At 40.6% G+C, this 16,715-nt stretch overlaps 1 protein-coding gene across 1 annotated transcript in view; it reads right to left on the minus strand.

Moving 5' to 3' along the window:
- LOC104241550 (MICOS complex subunit MIC60, mitochondrial) overlaps positions 1-5,927 on the minus strand; it is a 32,312-nt gene extending 26,385 nt beyond the window's left edge. Inside the window, exons 1-2 of the mRNA XM_009796497.2 lie at positions 5,766-5,927; positions 5,407-5,470 (exon numbers count right to left, since the gene is read on the minus strand). Of these exons, the coding sequence (XP_009794799.1) occupies positions 5,407-5,470; positions 5,766-5,776 (75 nt within the window). The 5' untranslated portion in view covers positions 5,777-5,927. The remainder of the gene's footprint in view (positions 1-5,406; positions 5,471-5,765) is intronic.
- Positions 5,928-16,715: the final 10,788 nt, after the last annotated feature.

Consider the following 16,715-nt stretch of genomic DNA (forward strand, 5'->3'; position numbering starts at 1 on the left):
ATACATACAACGATTCTTTATGACTAATGCTAGATTTGGAAAGAAACTGCAAAAGAATGGAAACCAGAAAACAACCCATTTTACGTGTAACTCACAAACACAAACAAAAGAGCAAAGGCTTTTTTGTTTGTTGAGAAATTGCCTAGCTAGACGCTTTGTCCGATGGGTCGGCTACTCAGAAGCTATGATCTCGTGCATAAAGGCTATGAGAATTATGAAAAGTTCGGAGATCCCATATTTGTGAGGGGAAAGAGAGATTTGAGACGTGACTTTGGTGACTGATGATAGGCTATAATTACATATTTTAGTCGCTTATTACACTCTAATTTATTGCACTTTAATTGAGTTTGAGCTTTAATCGCTAGTGTCTTGCACTAATTGTGTGTTTTATGCCTTGTATGAGTGATTTCGAGCTATGTAGATGTTATGGAATGAACTCAAGTGATTTGGAGCTTTGAAGTCTGAGTAAAAGCTCAAGGAATTAAGCCGGGATCGTGTTCGGGGGTCAACGGATGATAGTTAGAACAAACGAAGAATCGAGTAGGCATATTGCGCACTGTCTAGTAAAATGCACATAACTTTTTGCTCAGAACTCCATTTGGGCTCCACAATATATGGTTGGAAAGCTAACTCAAAGGGCTACAACTTTCATGTTTTACGTTTTTCCAAATTCCAAACGGAACAGGGTGAAAAGTGCACGTCAAAAGCGCGGCCCCGCTCATCAGGCAGAATCAAAGTGGATATGCGTGGTCCAAACGCGGCCGCGCACGTCTTGTCCGGAAAATATGTCCTTTTCGCGTAGGAGAAGGTGTAATTGTTTGGGTCCAACCCTACTTGGTATATATACATGGAAAAACGGTATTTTGAAGGAGTTAGACAGATTTGAGACACAGATTCGACCTAAGGAGGCAGAGACACAATAGGAGCAAGTCGAGGAATTCTTCTACGAATTTTTCCTTCCTCTTCCTATTTTTCATTGTTGGTTATGACTTTTAGTATTGTAGTTTTACATACTATTATGAATAGCTAATTTGTTATCTAGGGTTTTGATGGAACCTTTTGTAGGATAAATTCTTGTTATGTTTTTATATAATTGAGCCGTAGTATTTTCTCTATTTGTTCAACTATATTATTCTTGTGGTTGACTGAAGGGCCCTCAATTAGTTGTGCCTATTTAGTATGTATTACTCGGGAGAGAGTGCATATTTAGGTAGTTGTTGAACAGCATCACTCCCGATGTATGTGAGGAATCAATAACCAAGGGTTTAAAGGTGGGATTAGGGATAACGAAACTCTGGGTGTGATCTAAGTGAGCTGTAATTAAAGCCAGCTAGCGTAACTCGGGAGAGTATGTCTAGTAAATTGTTGTAATTACTCAGGAGAGAATTACAACACGCAGAGCGCTCATGATCGGTAGAGAATACTTAGGCAAAATTATAGAAGACATAGCGGGAAGGATTCCGACAATTGGGGAAATCATAACTCTAGACCTCCTTAATCTTTTCTCCAACCTGTAGTATCTTTAGTGTTAATTTATTATTTTAATTTGTTAGTTAGTTAGTTAAACACAAGAATCTTAATATCTATAAGTTAGGAATTGTTCAAGCTTGTATTTTTGGTGATAGTGAACAATTGTAGCTAAGCCTTAGTTCTCTGTGGGATTCGACTCCGGACTTGTAAACCGGATTATATTTGCAACGACCGCTTTGTCCTTTTTATAAGGCATAGTTGGGCGTGAGCAGTGACAAACACAATAGTGGATCAACGAGTACGGAGGGAAAGCCCAGGATTTTGTGCAAATTGCAAAGTTGACCTTTAGAAGAAATACGATCATGTGAATTAGCAGTTCTTGGTTTCTGTTGTGATGAAGATATGCATTCATGGGTCAATGGAGTAAGTAGATCAAGTCTTGTATCTCAACAAACATAAAATTGGTCTTAGTAAATGGAAGTCATATTGGTTATTTGGAAGCTCGAGGGACTTGTGGTAGGGTGACCCGTTATCTCTCATGTTGTTCACCTTAACAATAGAACCTTTGAGCAAAATGATGCACAGAGCAGTGACAGGAGGTTATTTGAGGGGTTCACTGATGCTATCGGGAAAACAGCGCAGAGTGACAATCACATCTATATTTAAGGATGACACATTGGTGTTCTGCGATGAAGATAATTCCTAGTTGACATCCTTGAGATAGATCCTTGTATGGTTCCATAAGTGTCAGGACTTAAGACCTATCGCAGAAAGTGTGAGATAATACTAGTGAGCGATATGAACAATATTGAAGACCAAGCACAAGTGTTTGATTGCAGGACTTGACCACTCTTGACCATTTACTTCAAACTGCCTTGTGTGCTTCGAACAAGGACCAATCTATGTGGAACTTGATAATTCAAAGATTTGAGAAGAGACAAGCAACTTGGCAAAGAAGGTATTCGTCAAAAGGGAGAAAAAAGTATTAATCTAGTATGATGGGAAAGTATTAATCTAGTATGATGGGAAGGTGGAAAGGCTCATTCAGTAGATGAAACTGGAAAGTATTACTTGGTCAATTGGAGACTATAACGACAACAAAAATAGGGAAGGACCTGAGGTAACAGACCTTTAAGTGGTCAACAAGGTGATGAATTTCAAAAGGTTGATCAATAAGCTCTACAAATAGAACGCCACATACCATGGACATGACTCGTGGAAGTTGGGTGCAAGGAGCTATGAAGTGTTTACAATAGTCATGCTATCACATACTTTTGGTGAGGAAGGACTCGGGATTCCCATATGAATCAACTTAGACTTCTAAAGCCCCCCTAGAAAGTGGGCTTCTTTGCTGAGTTGGTGGCAAGGTTGCGACAGTTGAAAACTTGAAGAATATGAGGATAATGCTTCATGCGCAACCTTTTGAATGAAGATGTGGATCACCTATTGTTACATTAGCAAGTGGTTGCACGACTATGGTGGGTAGTTCTGAATTGGTTCAGGGTACATTCAATGACGTTATGCCAACTGAAGCATGCGCTACATGGCCGAGCCTTTAAAAGAAGGAAGAGAAGATGTTAGGCATATGATGACCCCACCAAACTATCATATGGGCCCAGTCAAAGAGAAGAAATAGCATAAATTTTGAGGGGATAGAAAATGACTTTCTATATTTTTGCTCTCTTTTTTAAGGGTTAACGGGAGGCTAGAGGTTTGGAGACAGACCTGGGAATCTAAAGGTTTCAAGTTAAGCAGGACTAAAACAAAATACTTGGAGTGCAAATTCAATGACGGGAATCATGAAGCAGACGTGGATGTAAATCTTGATACTCAAGATATCCTAGAGAGAGGCAGTTTCAAGTATTGCGGGTCTATAATCCAAGGTAACTGGTAGATTGATGAGGATGTCACACATTGTATTAGAATGGGATGGAGGAAATGGAGACTCACATTCGGTGCTCTATACGATAAGAATGTGCCACAAAGACTTAAGGGTAAATTCTACATAGTGGTAATTAGACCAACTATGTTGTATGGGGTTGAGTGTTGGCCAGTCAAAACTTTTATGTTTAGAAGATGAAAGTTGCAGAAATGGGGATGTTGAGATGGATGAGTAGGTGTACCAGGAGAGATAAGATCGGGAATGAAGTTATTCCAGATAAAGTGGGAGTAGCCTCTGTGGAAGACAAGATGCGGGAGTCGAGGTTGAGATGGTTCGGCCATGTTAAGAGGAGAAGCATTGATGCTATTGTTAGGATGTGTGAGAGGTTGGTCATGGCGGGTTTGAAAAGAGGTTAAAGGTAGGCCAAAAAAATATTGGGGAGAGGTGATTAGGCAGGACATGATGTTATTTTAGCTTACTGAGGACATGACCCTTGAAAGGAGGGTGTGGAGGTCGAAAATTAGGGTAGAAGGTTAGTAGGTAGTTGAAAATTTCCCCTTTTCTTACCAGTAGTATTAGTAGCACCCATGTACCTTCATATTCTTAGATCTATATTACGTTATGTCGTTTAGTTCACTTCAGTTATCGTATTTCCTTGTTGCTGTTGTTTGATAATACTTCTTTTCTTCTTCTTTTATTTTCATTTTCTTCTTCTTCTTCTTTCTTGTTCTCACCTTTTCTTAGCCGGGGGTCTATTGGAAACAACCCTTCTACCTTCACTAAGTAGGGGTAAGGTTTGCGCACACACTACCCTCCCCAGAACCCCACCCGTGGGAATGTACTAGGTTTGTTGTTTTTGTTGTTTATTTTTAAGGAGTAGCCAATAATTCTGAGTTAGCTTTTGGTGCACCTAAGAGGTTGTTGTTTGTAGAGAAGATTGTGTGTCATTGTAGAGAACTATATTTTGGTGTGTGCTCTCTTTTTTTTGATAAACTACTTGTACACGAGTTTTTCAAATCAATAATATTATTTAGCTAATTAAAAAGTGAAATAAATTATTAAAAAAATAAATTAATGTCAAAGATGGGAAATAGGTGAAAATACAAAAAGGTAAATGCTCATAATGGTCGTCAAGACGTTCAAAAATATTTGGATTATAGTAGAAGTAAGTTTATTTGGTTGACAGTCTTTTGCTTGTTCTTTTTTTTTTTAAAAGAACTTTTGTTTGACTTTCAGAATGCAGTTTTATTTTGTTAACCAAAGAAATATGTTTTCCTTCTCCAGTCAACTCTTCAGAAGAACTTCTCTATGCCAACAATGGCCTGGGTTCAATTTTGCAAAGAAGAAGATAACACAAACTAGTACAGGATGCTAACATACAACGAATTTTTGGTTATGTTCTTTTCCAATTTTACTTATGTTACACTAAGGAAAATGTGATACCCACCCAAGACCACGTTTCCCTTCACATTTCCCTCCCTAATCCCTTATTGCTTGTGCTAAGGAGGAAAGGAAAAGGAAAGAAAAGAGAATCACTAACACTTTCACATATTCACTTAAACAAGAAACTTTTAAGGATCGCGCCCTTTTTGGAACATCTCCTCTCATCCTTCATCTATGCTTCCAACTAGATTAATAACCATCACCTATGATCCACCTTCTTTTAAACTTTAATGGACCAAACCTTTTTCCTCGTGCCTTTATCTGAAAGCCAAATACTCAGCATCTATATGTATAGCCACCACTGACTTATAAATTTCATTATATGCAAATCCAATATCCTCATAAACTACGCAAAATTACTATAATGGGTGATAGACGCTAACCAATTTACTTCATTAACACCACCCAATATTTATTTTCATAATGGTAATCATGAAATGAAGACAACCAGACAAAGCTTCTGCATAATGTGATACACCAAAGTGCCATAGATATGTTAATCACCAATCAATAAATTTTGTTTGGCTCCCCAGCACCGACAACTGACAAGAGATAAATAAATAATAGAGAACATTCTTTATCTAAACATGAATAAGAAAATATAAAAGTACCTGTGTTGTAACCTCTATTGGAATTCTTTTTACTGATTGACCAGCCGAAAGTCGCAGGATGGACCTTTAAAAAAAAGGTAAAGTAGAAGAAATTAGGTCAACCACTTTATTCTCATTTCAAGCAACAAAAATTCATCTCAGAACCCTAGTTCGTTTCATTCAAATAGTTCGGTAAAATTAATACAAGTAATATTTTAACTAATAAAATCAATAATAATATGGACAATCAAAAAATACATATCCATAATCCGGATGAATAAGCATAATTTCTGTTCTTAATAACCTGATCAATGAAAAAACACTATGAATATTAAAGTAGATATTGATACGGTACAAATTCAGATTTGCTTTAGGTTTACCTTCGAAACATGGTGAAAGGGGTTGGCGCCCAAATAAGCTGATAAATTGAGTTGATTTATTTATAGCTTTGTCTAGGAGGAAGCTCGCGCCAATGGCGGACTGAAAATGCTTCAGCGCGGCGATTTCATCTGTTTCTCTTTACACTCCGTTTTTTCTTTATTTGTGCACCCGGAACTTTTCTTTCTTTTATTTCTCTTCTTTTTAGTTAGTAAATGTTTTTTACCTTTTGTATTCTGACAAATTTTCACCTTTTACTGCATTATTTTAACCCCAAAAAATAGATTACTGCATTAGATTTCTACCTATAAAAATTTAAAAAACTAATTATAAATCAGATCAACCTACACGTAGAAGAACAAGTTTTTTTTAATTGAAGACTAGAAGAACAAGTTGTTAGTAGGGTTGGGCATCCCGCACTTCGGATTGCATATGAAAATCTCATTTTGGATTTTTAGTTTTCGGTTGAAGAATTGACAATCCAAATCCAATTCAAACAAGTTCGGATTGGATTGAATTTTTTAAGTTCGGTTTCGACTTAATCGGTTTGGATGTTTTGGATTTTTGGTTTTGAGCTTATACGATGAGATGTTTCTTCTTTTTACAAAAATGAATATCCAAATGAAGTACTCGTGTTAAATTGCCTGAAAAGTTCCTCATTTTCTCACCGCAATTATCCAAATATAGTATTCAAGTAATTAAATTATTTAAAAACAATAGTGTGATGACCCAAAAGGGTCATCTTTGTTTTAGAACTCGATTTTGCGCTTTTAATCCTTAAAAATCTCATTTTTACCCTCCTCAATTTGCATGCGCAGTCCGGACATATTTCCGAAAAGCTTCTATATTGGAAGTTGATGAAAATAATAATTTTGCCTTAAAAGTTGATTTTCGGTTGACTTCGGTCAATGTTTTGAGTAAACGGACCCGTACCCATGATTTGACGGTCCCGGTGGGTCCATAATGAAATATGGGACCTGAGCGTATGCCTGGAATGGAATTCCGAAGTCCCTAGCTCGAGATATGAATTTTTGTTGAAAATTGAAAGACTGAAAATCTAATGGTTTTAAGAATTTAGTAATATTTGATCTTGTTGGTATCGGGCACATATTTTGGTTTCGGAACCTAGTACAAGTTCATTATGATATTTAAGACTAGTGTGTGAAATTTGGTGATAAACGAAGTTGGTTTGACGTGATTCAGACGCCCGGTTGTGAAAATAGAGGTTTTAAAGTTTTCTTGAAAATTTCATTCGATTTGGTGTTCAATTCGTAGTTTTAGGTGTTATTTTGACGATTTGATCGCGCGAACAAGTTCGTATAATGTTTTTAGGACTTGTGTGCATGTTTGGTTTAGAGCCCCGAGGGCTCGGATGAGTTTCAGATAGGCTTCGGGATGTTTTGAACTTGGGAAAAATCTGGTTTTTCTGCAGTTAGTATTTCTGGTTTTCTTCTTCGCGTTCACGAAGCTACTCCCCCGAACGCGAAGTGTAAGCCAGGCTGGGGGTGGTTTTGTTAAACGAGAACGCGAGGCCATAGTCGCGAACGCGGAGCACTGGGGGTCTACTTTTCGCGAACGCGACAGGCAACACGCGAACGCATAGAGTAAATAGAGGTGGGCTGGGAATCTGTAGGTTGTTCTACGCGAACGCGAGCCAAGGCCCCTGAATGCGATGCCTGGGGGGGACAAACCATCGTGAACGCGAACAACCTTTTGCGAACGCGTAAGCTTTCTGGGCCACTACCCTTCGCGAACTCGAAGAAGGCCTACCCAGTGATTTAAAAACAGAACTAAAAATGGGATTTGGTCATTCTTTCTAAAATTTCAAAACTAGAAGACCTAGAGGCGATTTTCAAAAGATAATTTCTTCCCCAATTTGTTGGTAAGTGATTCGAATCTACTTTCTTTCAATTACCCATTACATTTCATGAATTTTCAACCTAAAATCTAGGGTTTTCATGATGGAATTTGGGGGTTTGGGTAGAATTAGGAATTATTGTATAATTGGAATTTAGACCTCGAATTGACGTCGGAATTTTTTAAATAAATTACATAATCGAACTCAGGGGTGAATGGGTAAATGAATTTTGGTCCGAACCTTGGGTTTTGACTAAGGGGTCTGTGGTCGATTTTTGACTTTTTGGAGGAAAGTTTGAAAAATCTAAATTTATGCATTGTAGTTGATTTCTTTAGCAATATTTGATGTTATTGAGTTAATTATGGCTAGATACGAGTGGTTTGGAGGCGAATTCTAGGGGAAAGGCCCCGATAGAGCTTTAAATTGACCGTGGGGGTGAGGTAAGTATTGTGTCTAACCTTGACTTGAGGAAATTAGGACCCCTCGGACTTTGTGTTATGTGAATTCCATGTGATGATGTATATGCAAGTGACGAGTGCTTATATGCCGCCGAATTATCTGGTCTCCCTGATTTATCGCTTTTCCTTAATTGTTTTCCTTCCTACCTTAATTGTTATATGCTCTAAATGCTTTCCATGCTTAACTGTTACGTGTTAGTCAATATCTTCTTCTGTGAATCATGTTAGCTCTTTTCATAGTTTCCCCTAATCCCTGCCATTTGTTTAATTTGACTTGTTTGCATCTCCTAACTGTAAATTGCTGGTTTGGTATCATTTTGTAGTGTTATTTGAGTAGATTCTATATTGAACAAGGTTTCCTTTTTCTTGGTTTAGTTTGGTATTTATTTATTGTAAAGGCCTTGTGATCTAGATTGTTGATTTGACTGTGTACATTGAGTTTTTCGTACTGATATGATTGGACCGGGCTGCACGCCGTAGCAGGTGTAATAAGGAGGAATGATATAGTGGAATAAGGGTGAATACGTTTATACGGTGGGATCGAGTTGCTTGCCACATTAGGTGGAATAAAAGTGGATTGATATGGTGAAATAAGGGTGAATTATAATACACATATTGATATATGATGGGATCGGGTTCCGCGCCGCATCATATTATTATTACTGATATTGATATTGACACGGTGAAATAAGGGAGTATCTTGTGTTGTCTGGTGGGATCGGGTTGCGTGCCGTAATAATATATATGTATCTTTTGCTCGAGCTATATTGGCTTCCGGTATTTGTTTGAACTGTTAAAGATTGGTGTTCTTGTACGGTGCTGGTTCATTCTTGAGGCTGTGCTTATCATTTCCAATTACTTGTTTAATTTTGTTCAGTATTTCTATTATGCTGTCATTATTTTATATATTGCGTACAGGTTTTAGTGTAAGTGACATGCCTTAGGCTCGGCACTTTCCAGTACATGGGGTCGGTTGTACTAATACTACACTCTGCACATTGTGCAGATTTCGGAGTCGGTCCCAGCAGCGGCTACTAGAGGGATCGGATTGGACAGCCACGGAAACTTGAGGTACAGTTGCCCGCGCCCGCAGCTCTTGAAGTCCCCTTCCTCTTATTATCTAGTTATGTATCTTTATTCAGACAACTTTCTGTTTATTTCAAACCTTTATATGTACTATTCTAGCAGCTCGTACACTTGTGACACCAGGTTCAAGGAATAGTAGTAAATGTTTTGGCTGGTTTAGTTTCCACATATTTGCTTAAATTATTTTAGTTATTTCAGTTCTTTCTTATATAACTACTACTTAAACTTTTAAAAGGAATAAATTGTTCTAACGTTGGCTTGCCTAGAAAGTAAAATGTTAGGCACCATCACGGTCCCGACAGTGGAAAATTCAGGGTCGTGACAAGTTGATATCAGAGCCCTAGGTTACATAGGACTCATGAGTCACGAGCAAACTTAGTAGAGTATGGAGGATCGGTACGGAGACGTCTGTACTTATTTTCTAGAGGCTATGGAGTTGGGAACGGTTTCACTTCTATTCTTGTATATCGTGCGACTTTTATTCTATCATTGCTGATTGAACTCTTCTATTCTGTTCTCTCGCAGATGGCAAGAACACGCACCACATCTTCAATTGAGCAGCATCCATAGCCCTTAGTGGCAGCTCCTACGAGGGGCAGAGGTCGAGGCAGAGGCAGGGCTCAGCCTAGAGCTCGAGCACCAGCACCAGTAGCGGAGCCTCAGGTGGAGTTTAGTGATGAGGTTCCAGCCCAAACTATTCCTGTCGGACCAGCTCAGGTCCCGGAAGGGTTCATAGCCACCCCGATACTTCAGGATGCTTTGGTCCGTCTGGTGGGCCTCATGGAGAGTGTGGCACAGGCCGGCACATTCCTGTAAAACCAACCATCTCTCAGGCTGGGGGAGGAGAACAAACTCCCGCTACTCACACTCTAGAGCAAATGGCTCCTTAGTTTTAGACTCCAACAGCTCAGCCCGTTGGGGTAGTTCTGCCGGGTGTTGCGGCACAGACCAGTGATGGATCAGCTATGTCTTCTAAGGCTTTATGAAGACTGGATAGGTTTACCAAGCTGTTCCCATATCATTTAAGCGGTGCATCTTCAAAGGATCCCCAAGACTATTTGGGCAGTTATCATGAGGTGTTACAAAACATGGGTATAGTGGAAACCAATGTGGTCAACTTTGCTGCATTCCATTTGTCGGGTTCTGACAAGAAACGGTAGAGGGATTATATGTTGACCAGACCAGTTGGGTCGCCTGCTCTTACTTGGGACGAGTTCTCTCAGTTATTTCTTGAGAAGTTCCTTCCTATCACTAAGAGAGAGGACTATCGAAGGTAGTTCAAGTGTCTGCAACAGGGTTCTATGACTGTCACTCAGTACAAGACTTAGTTTGTAGATCTGGCCCGTCATGTTATTCTTCTGCTTCCTACCGAGAGAAAGAGAGGGTGAAAAGGTTTATTGTGGGACTTGCTCATCCTATGAGATTGCAAATGGCTAAGGAGATTGGAAGTGAGATTTTTTTCAGGCGGCTGCCAATATTGCCAGGCGAGTCGATATGGTTCTAACCTAGGGGAGTGGTCATGGATCTGACAAGAGACCTCGTCATTCAGGTGGTTTTAGTGGTGCCTCGTCTGGAGGCAAGGGTACTTTTGGTAGGGGCCATCCTCCTAGGCCATATCATTCAGCGCTTCAGACATCCCACAGCGCTTCAGGGAGTCGTGGTCTTTATGTGCCTCATTCTGGGCAGCCAGCTTACAGTGCACCACCAGCTTCTATTAGTGCACCTCCTATTCAGAGTTATTACCGTGGTCACCCAGCCCGTTCGGGCCAGTCTCATTTCCAGCAGCCATAGTATCGGGATGGATGTTATGAGTACGGTGGTTTTGGGCATATCAGGAGGACTTGTTCGAGATTATTGGGTGGTACGCCATAACAAAGTTCTTGTGCCATAGTTCTAACATCGGTTGCATCACTAGAGGTAGGGGTCATAGAGCTAGAGGTTGGGGTCAGGCCGCTAGAGGTAGAGGTTAGGCCATTAGAGGTGGAGGCCAGGCCGTTAGAGGTGGAGGCTAGCCAATAGGAGGTCATCCTAGAGATATGGTTCAGAGTTGTAGGGCCCAGCCCCGATGCTATGTTATTCCAGCCAGGCCTGAGGCTGATGTCTGATGTGATTATCACAAGTACAGTTTCAATTTGCAGTAGAGATGCCTCAGTTTTTTTTGATCCGGTTTCTACTTATTCATATGTGTCATCATATTTTGCTTCATATTTGGTTATGCCTTGTGATTCTTTGAGTGCTCCGGTGTATGTGTCCACACCTGTGGGAGATTCCATTGTGGTAGATCGTGTCTATCATTCATGTGTGGTTACCATTGGGAGTCTTGAGACTCGTGTAGATCTTATACACCTCAATATGGTTGATTTTGATATTATATTGGGTATGGATTAACTATCACCTTATCATGCTACATTGGATTGTCACACCAAGATAGTGACCTTAGCCTTGTCGGGGTTGCCTCAATTAGAGTGGAGAGGGATTCCTAGTCATTCTACCAGCAGTGTTATCTCTTATATGAAGGCTAGACGTCTGGTTGAGAAGGGGTGTATAGCTTGTTTGGCTTATGTCCGTGATTCTAGTACGGAGGTTCCTTCCATGGATGATGTACCAGTTGTTCGAGAGTTTCCAGAGGTATTTCCTGTAGACCTACTGGGGATGGCACCTGACAGGGATATTGACTCTTGTATTGATTTGGTTTCGGGCACTCAACCCATTTCTATTCTGCCATATCGTTTGGCCCCGCTAGAGTTGAAAGAGTTGAAGGAGCAGTTGCAAGATTTGCTTGATAAGGGCTTCATCAGACCTAGTGTCTCGCCCTAGGGTGTGCCCGTGTTATTTGTGAAGAAGAAAGATGGGTCGATGAGGATGTGCATTGATTACCGGTACTTAAACAAAGTCACTATCAAGAACAAGTATCCTTTGCCGAGGATTGATGACTTATTTGATCAGCTTCAAGGTGCCAATGTGTTTTCAAAGATCGATATGAGGTCTGGCTACCATTAGTTGAGGATTAGGGCGTCTGATGTCCCTAAGGAAGCTTTTCGGACTCGATATGGGCATTATGAGTTCCTGGCGATGTCATTTGGCTTGATAAATGCCCCAGCATCATTTATGGATTTGATGAACCGGGTGTTCAAGCCTTACCTGGATTCCTTTGTGATTGTGTTTATTAATGATATCTTGATCTACTCCCACAGCCGAGAGGAGCATAAGCAACATCTTCAAATCGTACTTTAGACACTGAGAGACAACCAATTATATGCTAAGTTTTTAAAATGCGAGTTTTGGTTGGACTCAGTCGCTTTCTTGGGGCATGTTGTATCAGCAGAGGGTATTCAGGTGGATCCTAAGAAGATTGAGGCCATTCAGAATCAGCCTAGGCGTACCTCAACCACAGAGATCCGTAGTTTCTTGGGATTCGCAAGTTATTACCGTCAGTTTATGGAGGACTTTTCATCTATAGCAGCCCCGTTTACCAGGTTGACCCAGAAGGGTGCCCCGTTCAAATGGTCAAACGAGGGTGAGGCGAGCTTTCAGAAGCTCAAGACAGCCTTGACTATGGCACCTGTGTTGGTATTGCCCACAAGTTCAGGGCCTTATACAATATATTGTGATGCATCTCGTATTGGACTTGGTGTGGTATTGATGCAGGGTGTCAAGGTGATTGTATATGCGTCGCGGCATCTGAAGGTTTAAGAGAAGAATTATCCTATTCACGACTTAGAGTTGGCATCCATTGTTCATGCGCTGAAGATTTGGAGGCACTATCTTTATGGCGTGTCGCGTGAGGTGTTCACGGGTCATCAAACTTTGTAGTATTTGTTCAAACAAAAGGAGCTCAATTTGAGGCAGAGGAGGTGGTTAGAGCTATTGAAAGACTATGATATCACCATCTTGTATCATCTCGGGAAGGACAATGTGGTGGCTGATGCTTTGAGTAGGAAGTTAGTGAGTATGGGCAGCCTTGCGTTCATTCCAGTCGGTGAGAGACCGCTTGCATTAGATGTTCACGTTTTGGCCAATCAGTTCGTGAGGTTGGATATTTTTTAGCCCAATCGTGTTCTAGCTTGCACAGTCTCTCGGTCTTCCTTGTTTTAGAGTATTAGGGAGCGACAGTATGATGACCCTCATTTACTTGTCCTTAGGGACACAGTGCGATACGGTGATGCCAAGCAGGTTACGGTTGGGGATGATGGAGTTTTGAGTATGCAGGGTCATGTTTGTGTGCCTATTTAGATGGACTTCGTGAGTTGATTCTAGAGGAGACCCATAGTTCCCAGTATTCTATTCATCCAGACGCCACCAAGATGTATCAGGACCTGTAGCAACATTATTGGTGGAGAAGGATGAAGAAGGATATAGTTGCATATGTAGCTCGGTGTCTAAATTGTCAGCAAGTAAAGTACGAGCATCAGAGACCTGGTGGTTTGCTTCAGAAGATAGAGATTCATGAGTGAAAGTGGGAGCGTATCACTATGGATTTCGTTGTTGGACTCCCACTGACTTAGAGGAAGTACGATGTAGTTTGTGTTATTGTGGATAGACTGACCAAGTCAGCACATTTCATTCATATGGCAATTACCTATTCTTCAAAGCGGTTGGCAGAAATTTAGATCCGTGAGATTGTCCATCTTCACGGTGTGCCCGTGTCTATCATTTCTGATCGAGGTACGCAGTTCACCTCGTATTTTTAGAGGCAGTACAACGTGAGCTGGGCACCCAGGTTGAGTTGAGCATCATTTCATCCTCATACGGACGGACAGTCTGAATGCACCATTCAGATATTGGAAGATATGCTCCGCGCTTGTGTTATTGCCTTTAGAGGCTCTTGGGATCAGTTCTTTCCACTTGTGGAGTTTTCCTACAACAACAGTTATTAGTCGAGCATCTAGATGGCTCCCTATGAGGCATTATATGGTAGACGATGTCAATTGCCGGTCAGATGGTTTGAGCTGGGAGAGGCTCGATTATTAGGTACAGATTTAGTACATGATGGCTTGGATAAGGTTAAAATCATTCATGATAGACTTCGCTTGGCTTAGTCCAGGTAGAAGAGTTATGCCGGCCGTAAGGTTCGTAATGTTGCATTCTTGGTCGGAGAGAGAGTGTTGCTTTATGTATCACCCATAAAGGGTGTAATGAGGTTTGGAAAGAAGGGCAAGTTGAGCCCTAGGTACATCAGGCCTTTTGAGATTCTTCAGAGAGTGGGTGAGGTGGCTTACAATCTCGCATTGCCACCTAGTTTATCAACAGTTCATTCAGTATTTCATGTGTCCATGCTCCGTAAGTACCACGGTGATCTGTCTCATGTACTAGATTTCAGCTCTATCCAGTTGGACACTAATTTGACTTATGAGGAGAAACCAGTAGCTATTCTAGACCGACAGGTTCGTCGGTTGAGATCGAAGAGTTATCCTTCAGTTCGAGTGCATTGGAGAGGTCAGCCTGTTGAGGCAGCTACATGGGAGTCCGAGTCCGATATGCGAAGTAGATATTCCCACCTTTTCACCAGCTCATGTACTTTTCTATGTCCGTTCGAGGACGAACGATTGTTTTAGAGGTGGAGAATGTGATGATCCAAAAGGGTCATCTTATGTTTTAGAACTTGATTATGCTCTCTTAAGCCTTAAAAATCTCATTTTTACCCTCTTCGATTTGAGTGTGCAGTCCGGATATATTTCCTGAAAGCTTTTATGTTGAAAGTTGATGAAAATAATAATTTTTGCCTTAAAAGTTGATTTTAGTTGACTTCGGTCAACGTTTTGAGTTAACGGATTCGAATCCATGATTTGACGGTCTTTATGGGTCCGTAATGAAATATGGGACCTGGGCGTATGACTGAAACCGAATTCCGAGGTCCCTAGCTCGAGATATGAATTTTTGTTGAAAATTGAAAGACTAAAAATCTAATGGTTTTAAGAATTTGGTTAATGTTTGATCTTGTTGGTATCGGGTCCGTAATTTAGTTCCGGATCCCGGTACAAATTCATTATGATATTTAAGACTTGTCTGTGAAATTTGGTGAGAAACTGAGTTGGTTTGACGTGATTCAGATGCTCGATTGTGAAAATAGAGGTTTTAAAGCTTTCTTGAAAATTTCATTTGATTTGGTGTTCAATTCGTAGTTCTAGGTGTTATTTTGATGATTTAATCGCGTGATTAAGTTTGTATGATTTTTAGGACATGTGTTCATATTTGGTTTGGAGCCCCGAGGGCTCGAGTGAGTTTCGGATAGGCTTCGAGATATTTTGAACTTGGGAAAATCTGGTTTTTCTGTAGTTAGTGTTTCTGGTTTTCTTCTTCGCTTCGCGAAGCTACTCCTGCGAACGCGAAGTGTAAGCTGGACTGGGGGTGGTTTTGTTCAACACGAACGCGAGTCCATGGTCGCTAACTCGAAGCACTAGGGGTTTGCTCTTCGTGAATGCGACCGGCAATACGCGAACGCGTATAGTAAATAGAGGTGGGCTTGGGAATCTGTAAGTTGTTCTACGCGAATGTGAGCCTAGGCTCGCGAATGCGATGGCCGAGGGGGGGGGGGCAGGACATCGCAAACGCGAACAACCTTTCGCGAACGCGTAAACCTTCTGGGCCGCTACCCTTCGTGAATGTGGCAGGCCCTTCACGAACGCGAAGAAGGCCTGCCTAGTGATTTAAAAACAGAACTAAAACCAGGATTTGGTTATTCTTTCTAAAATTTAAAACTAGAAGACCTAGAGGCGATTTTCAAAAGATAATTTCTTCCCCAATTTGTTGGTAAGTGATTCTAATCTACTTTCTTTCAATTACTCATTACATTTCATGAATTTTCAACCTAAAATCAAGGATTTTCATGGTGGAAATTGGGGGTTTGGGTAAAATTAGGGATTTTTGTATTATTGGAATTTAGACCTTGAATTGAGGTCAGATTTCGAAACAAATTATATAATCGGGCTCGAGGTGAATGGGTAAATGAATTTTGGTCCGCAACCTCGGGTTTTGACCAAGCGGGCTCGGGGTTGATTTTTGACTTTTTGGGGAAAATTTTGAAAAATATAAATTTATGCATTGTAATTGATTCATTTAACAATATTTGATGTTATTGAGTTAATTGTGGCTAGATACGAGTGGTTTGGAGGTGAAGTCTAGGGGAAAGGCCCCAGTAAAGCTTTGAATTGACCGCGGAGTGAGGTAAGTATTGTGTCTAACCTTGATTTGAGGGAATTAGGACCCCTCGGACTTTGTGTTATGTGAATTCCATGTGAGCGACGTATATGCAAGGTGACGAGTGCCTATACGCCGCCGAATTATGTGTTCTCCCTTATTTATCGCTTTTCCTTAATTGTTTTCCTTCCTACCTTAAGTATTATATGTTCTAAATGTTTTCCATGCCTAACTATTACGTGTTAGTCAATATCTTCTTTTGTGAACCATGTTAGCTCTTTTCATTGTTTTCCCTAATCCCTGCTATTTGCTTAATTTGTCTTGTTTGCATATCCTAACTATAAATTGCTGGTTTGGTCTCGTTGTGTAGTGTTATTTGAGTAGATTCTATATTGAACAAGGTTTCCTTTTTC

The sequence above is a fragment of the Nicotiana sylvestris genome, chromosome 5 (assembly GCF_000393655.2).
Source record: "Nicotiana sylvestris chromosome 5, ASM39365v2, whole genome shotgun sequence".
NCBI classification, from domain to species: Eukaryota; Viridiplantae; Streptophyta; class Magnoliopsida; order Solanales; family Solanaceae; genus Nicotiana; species Nicotiana sylvestris.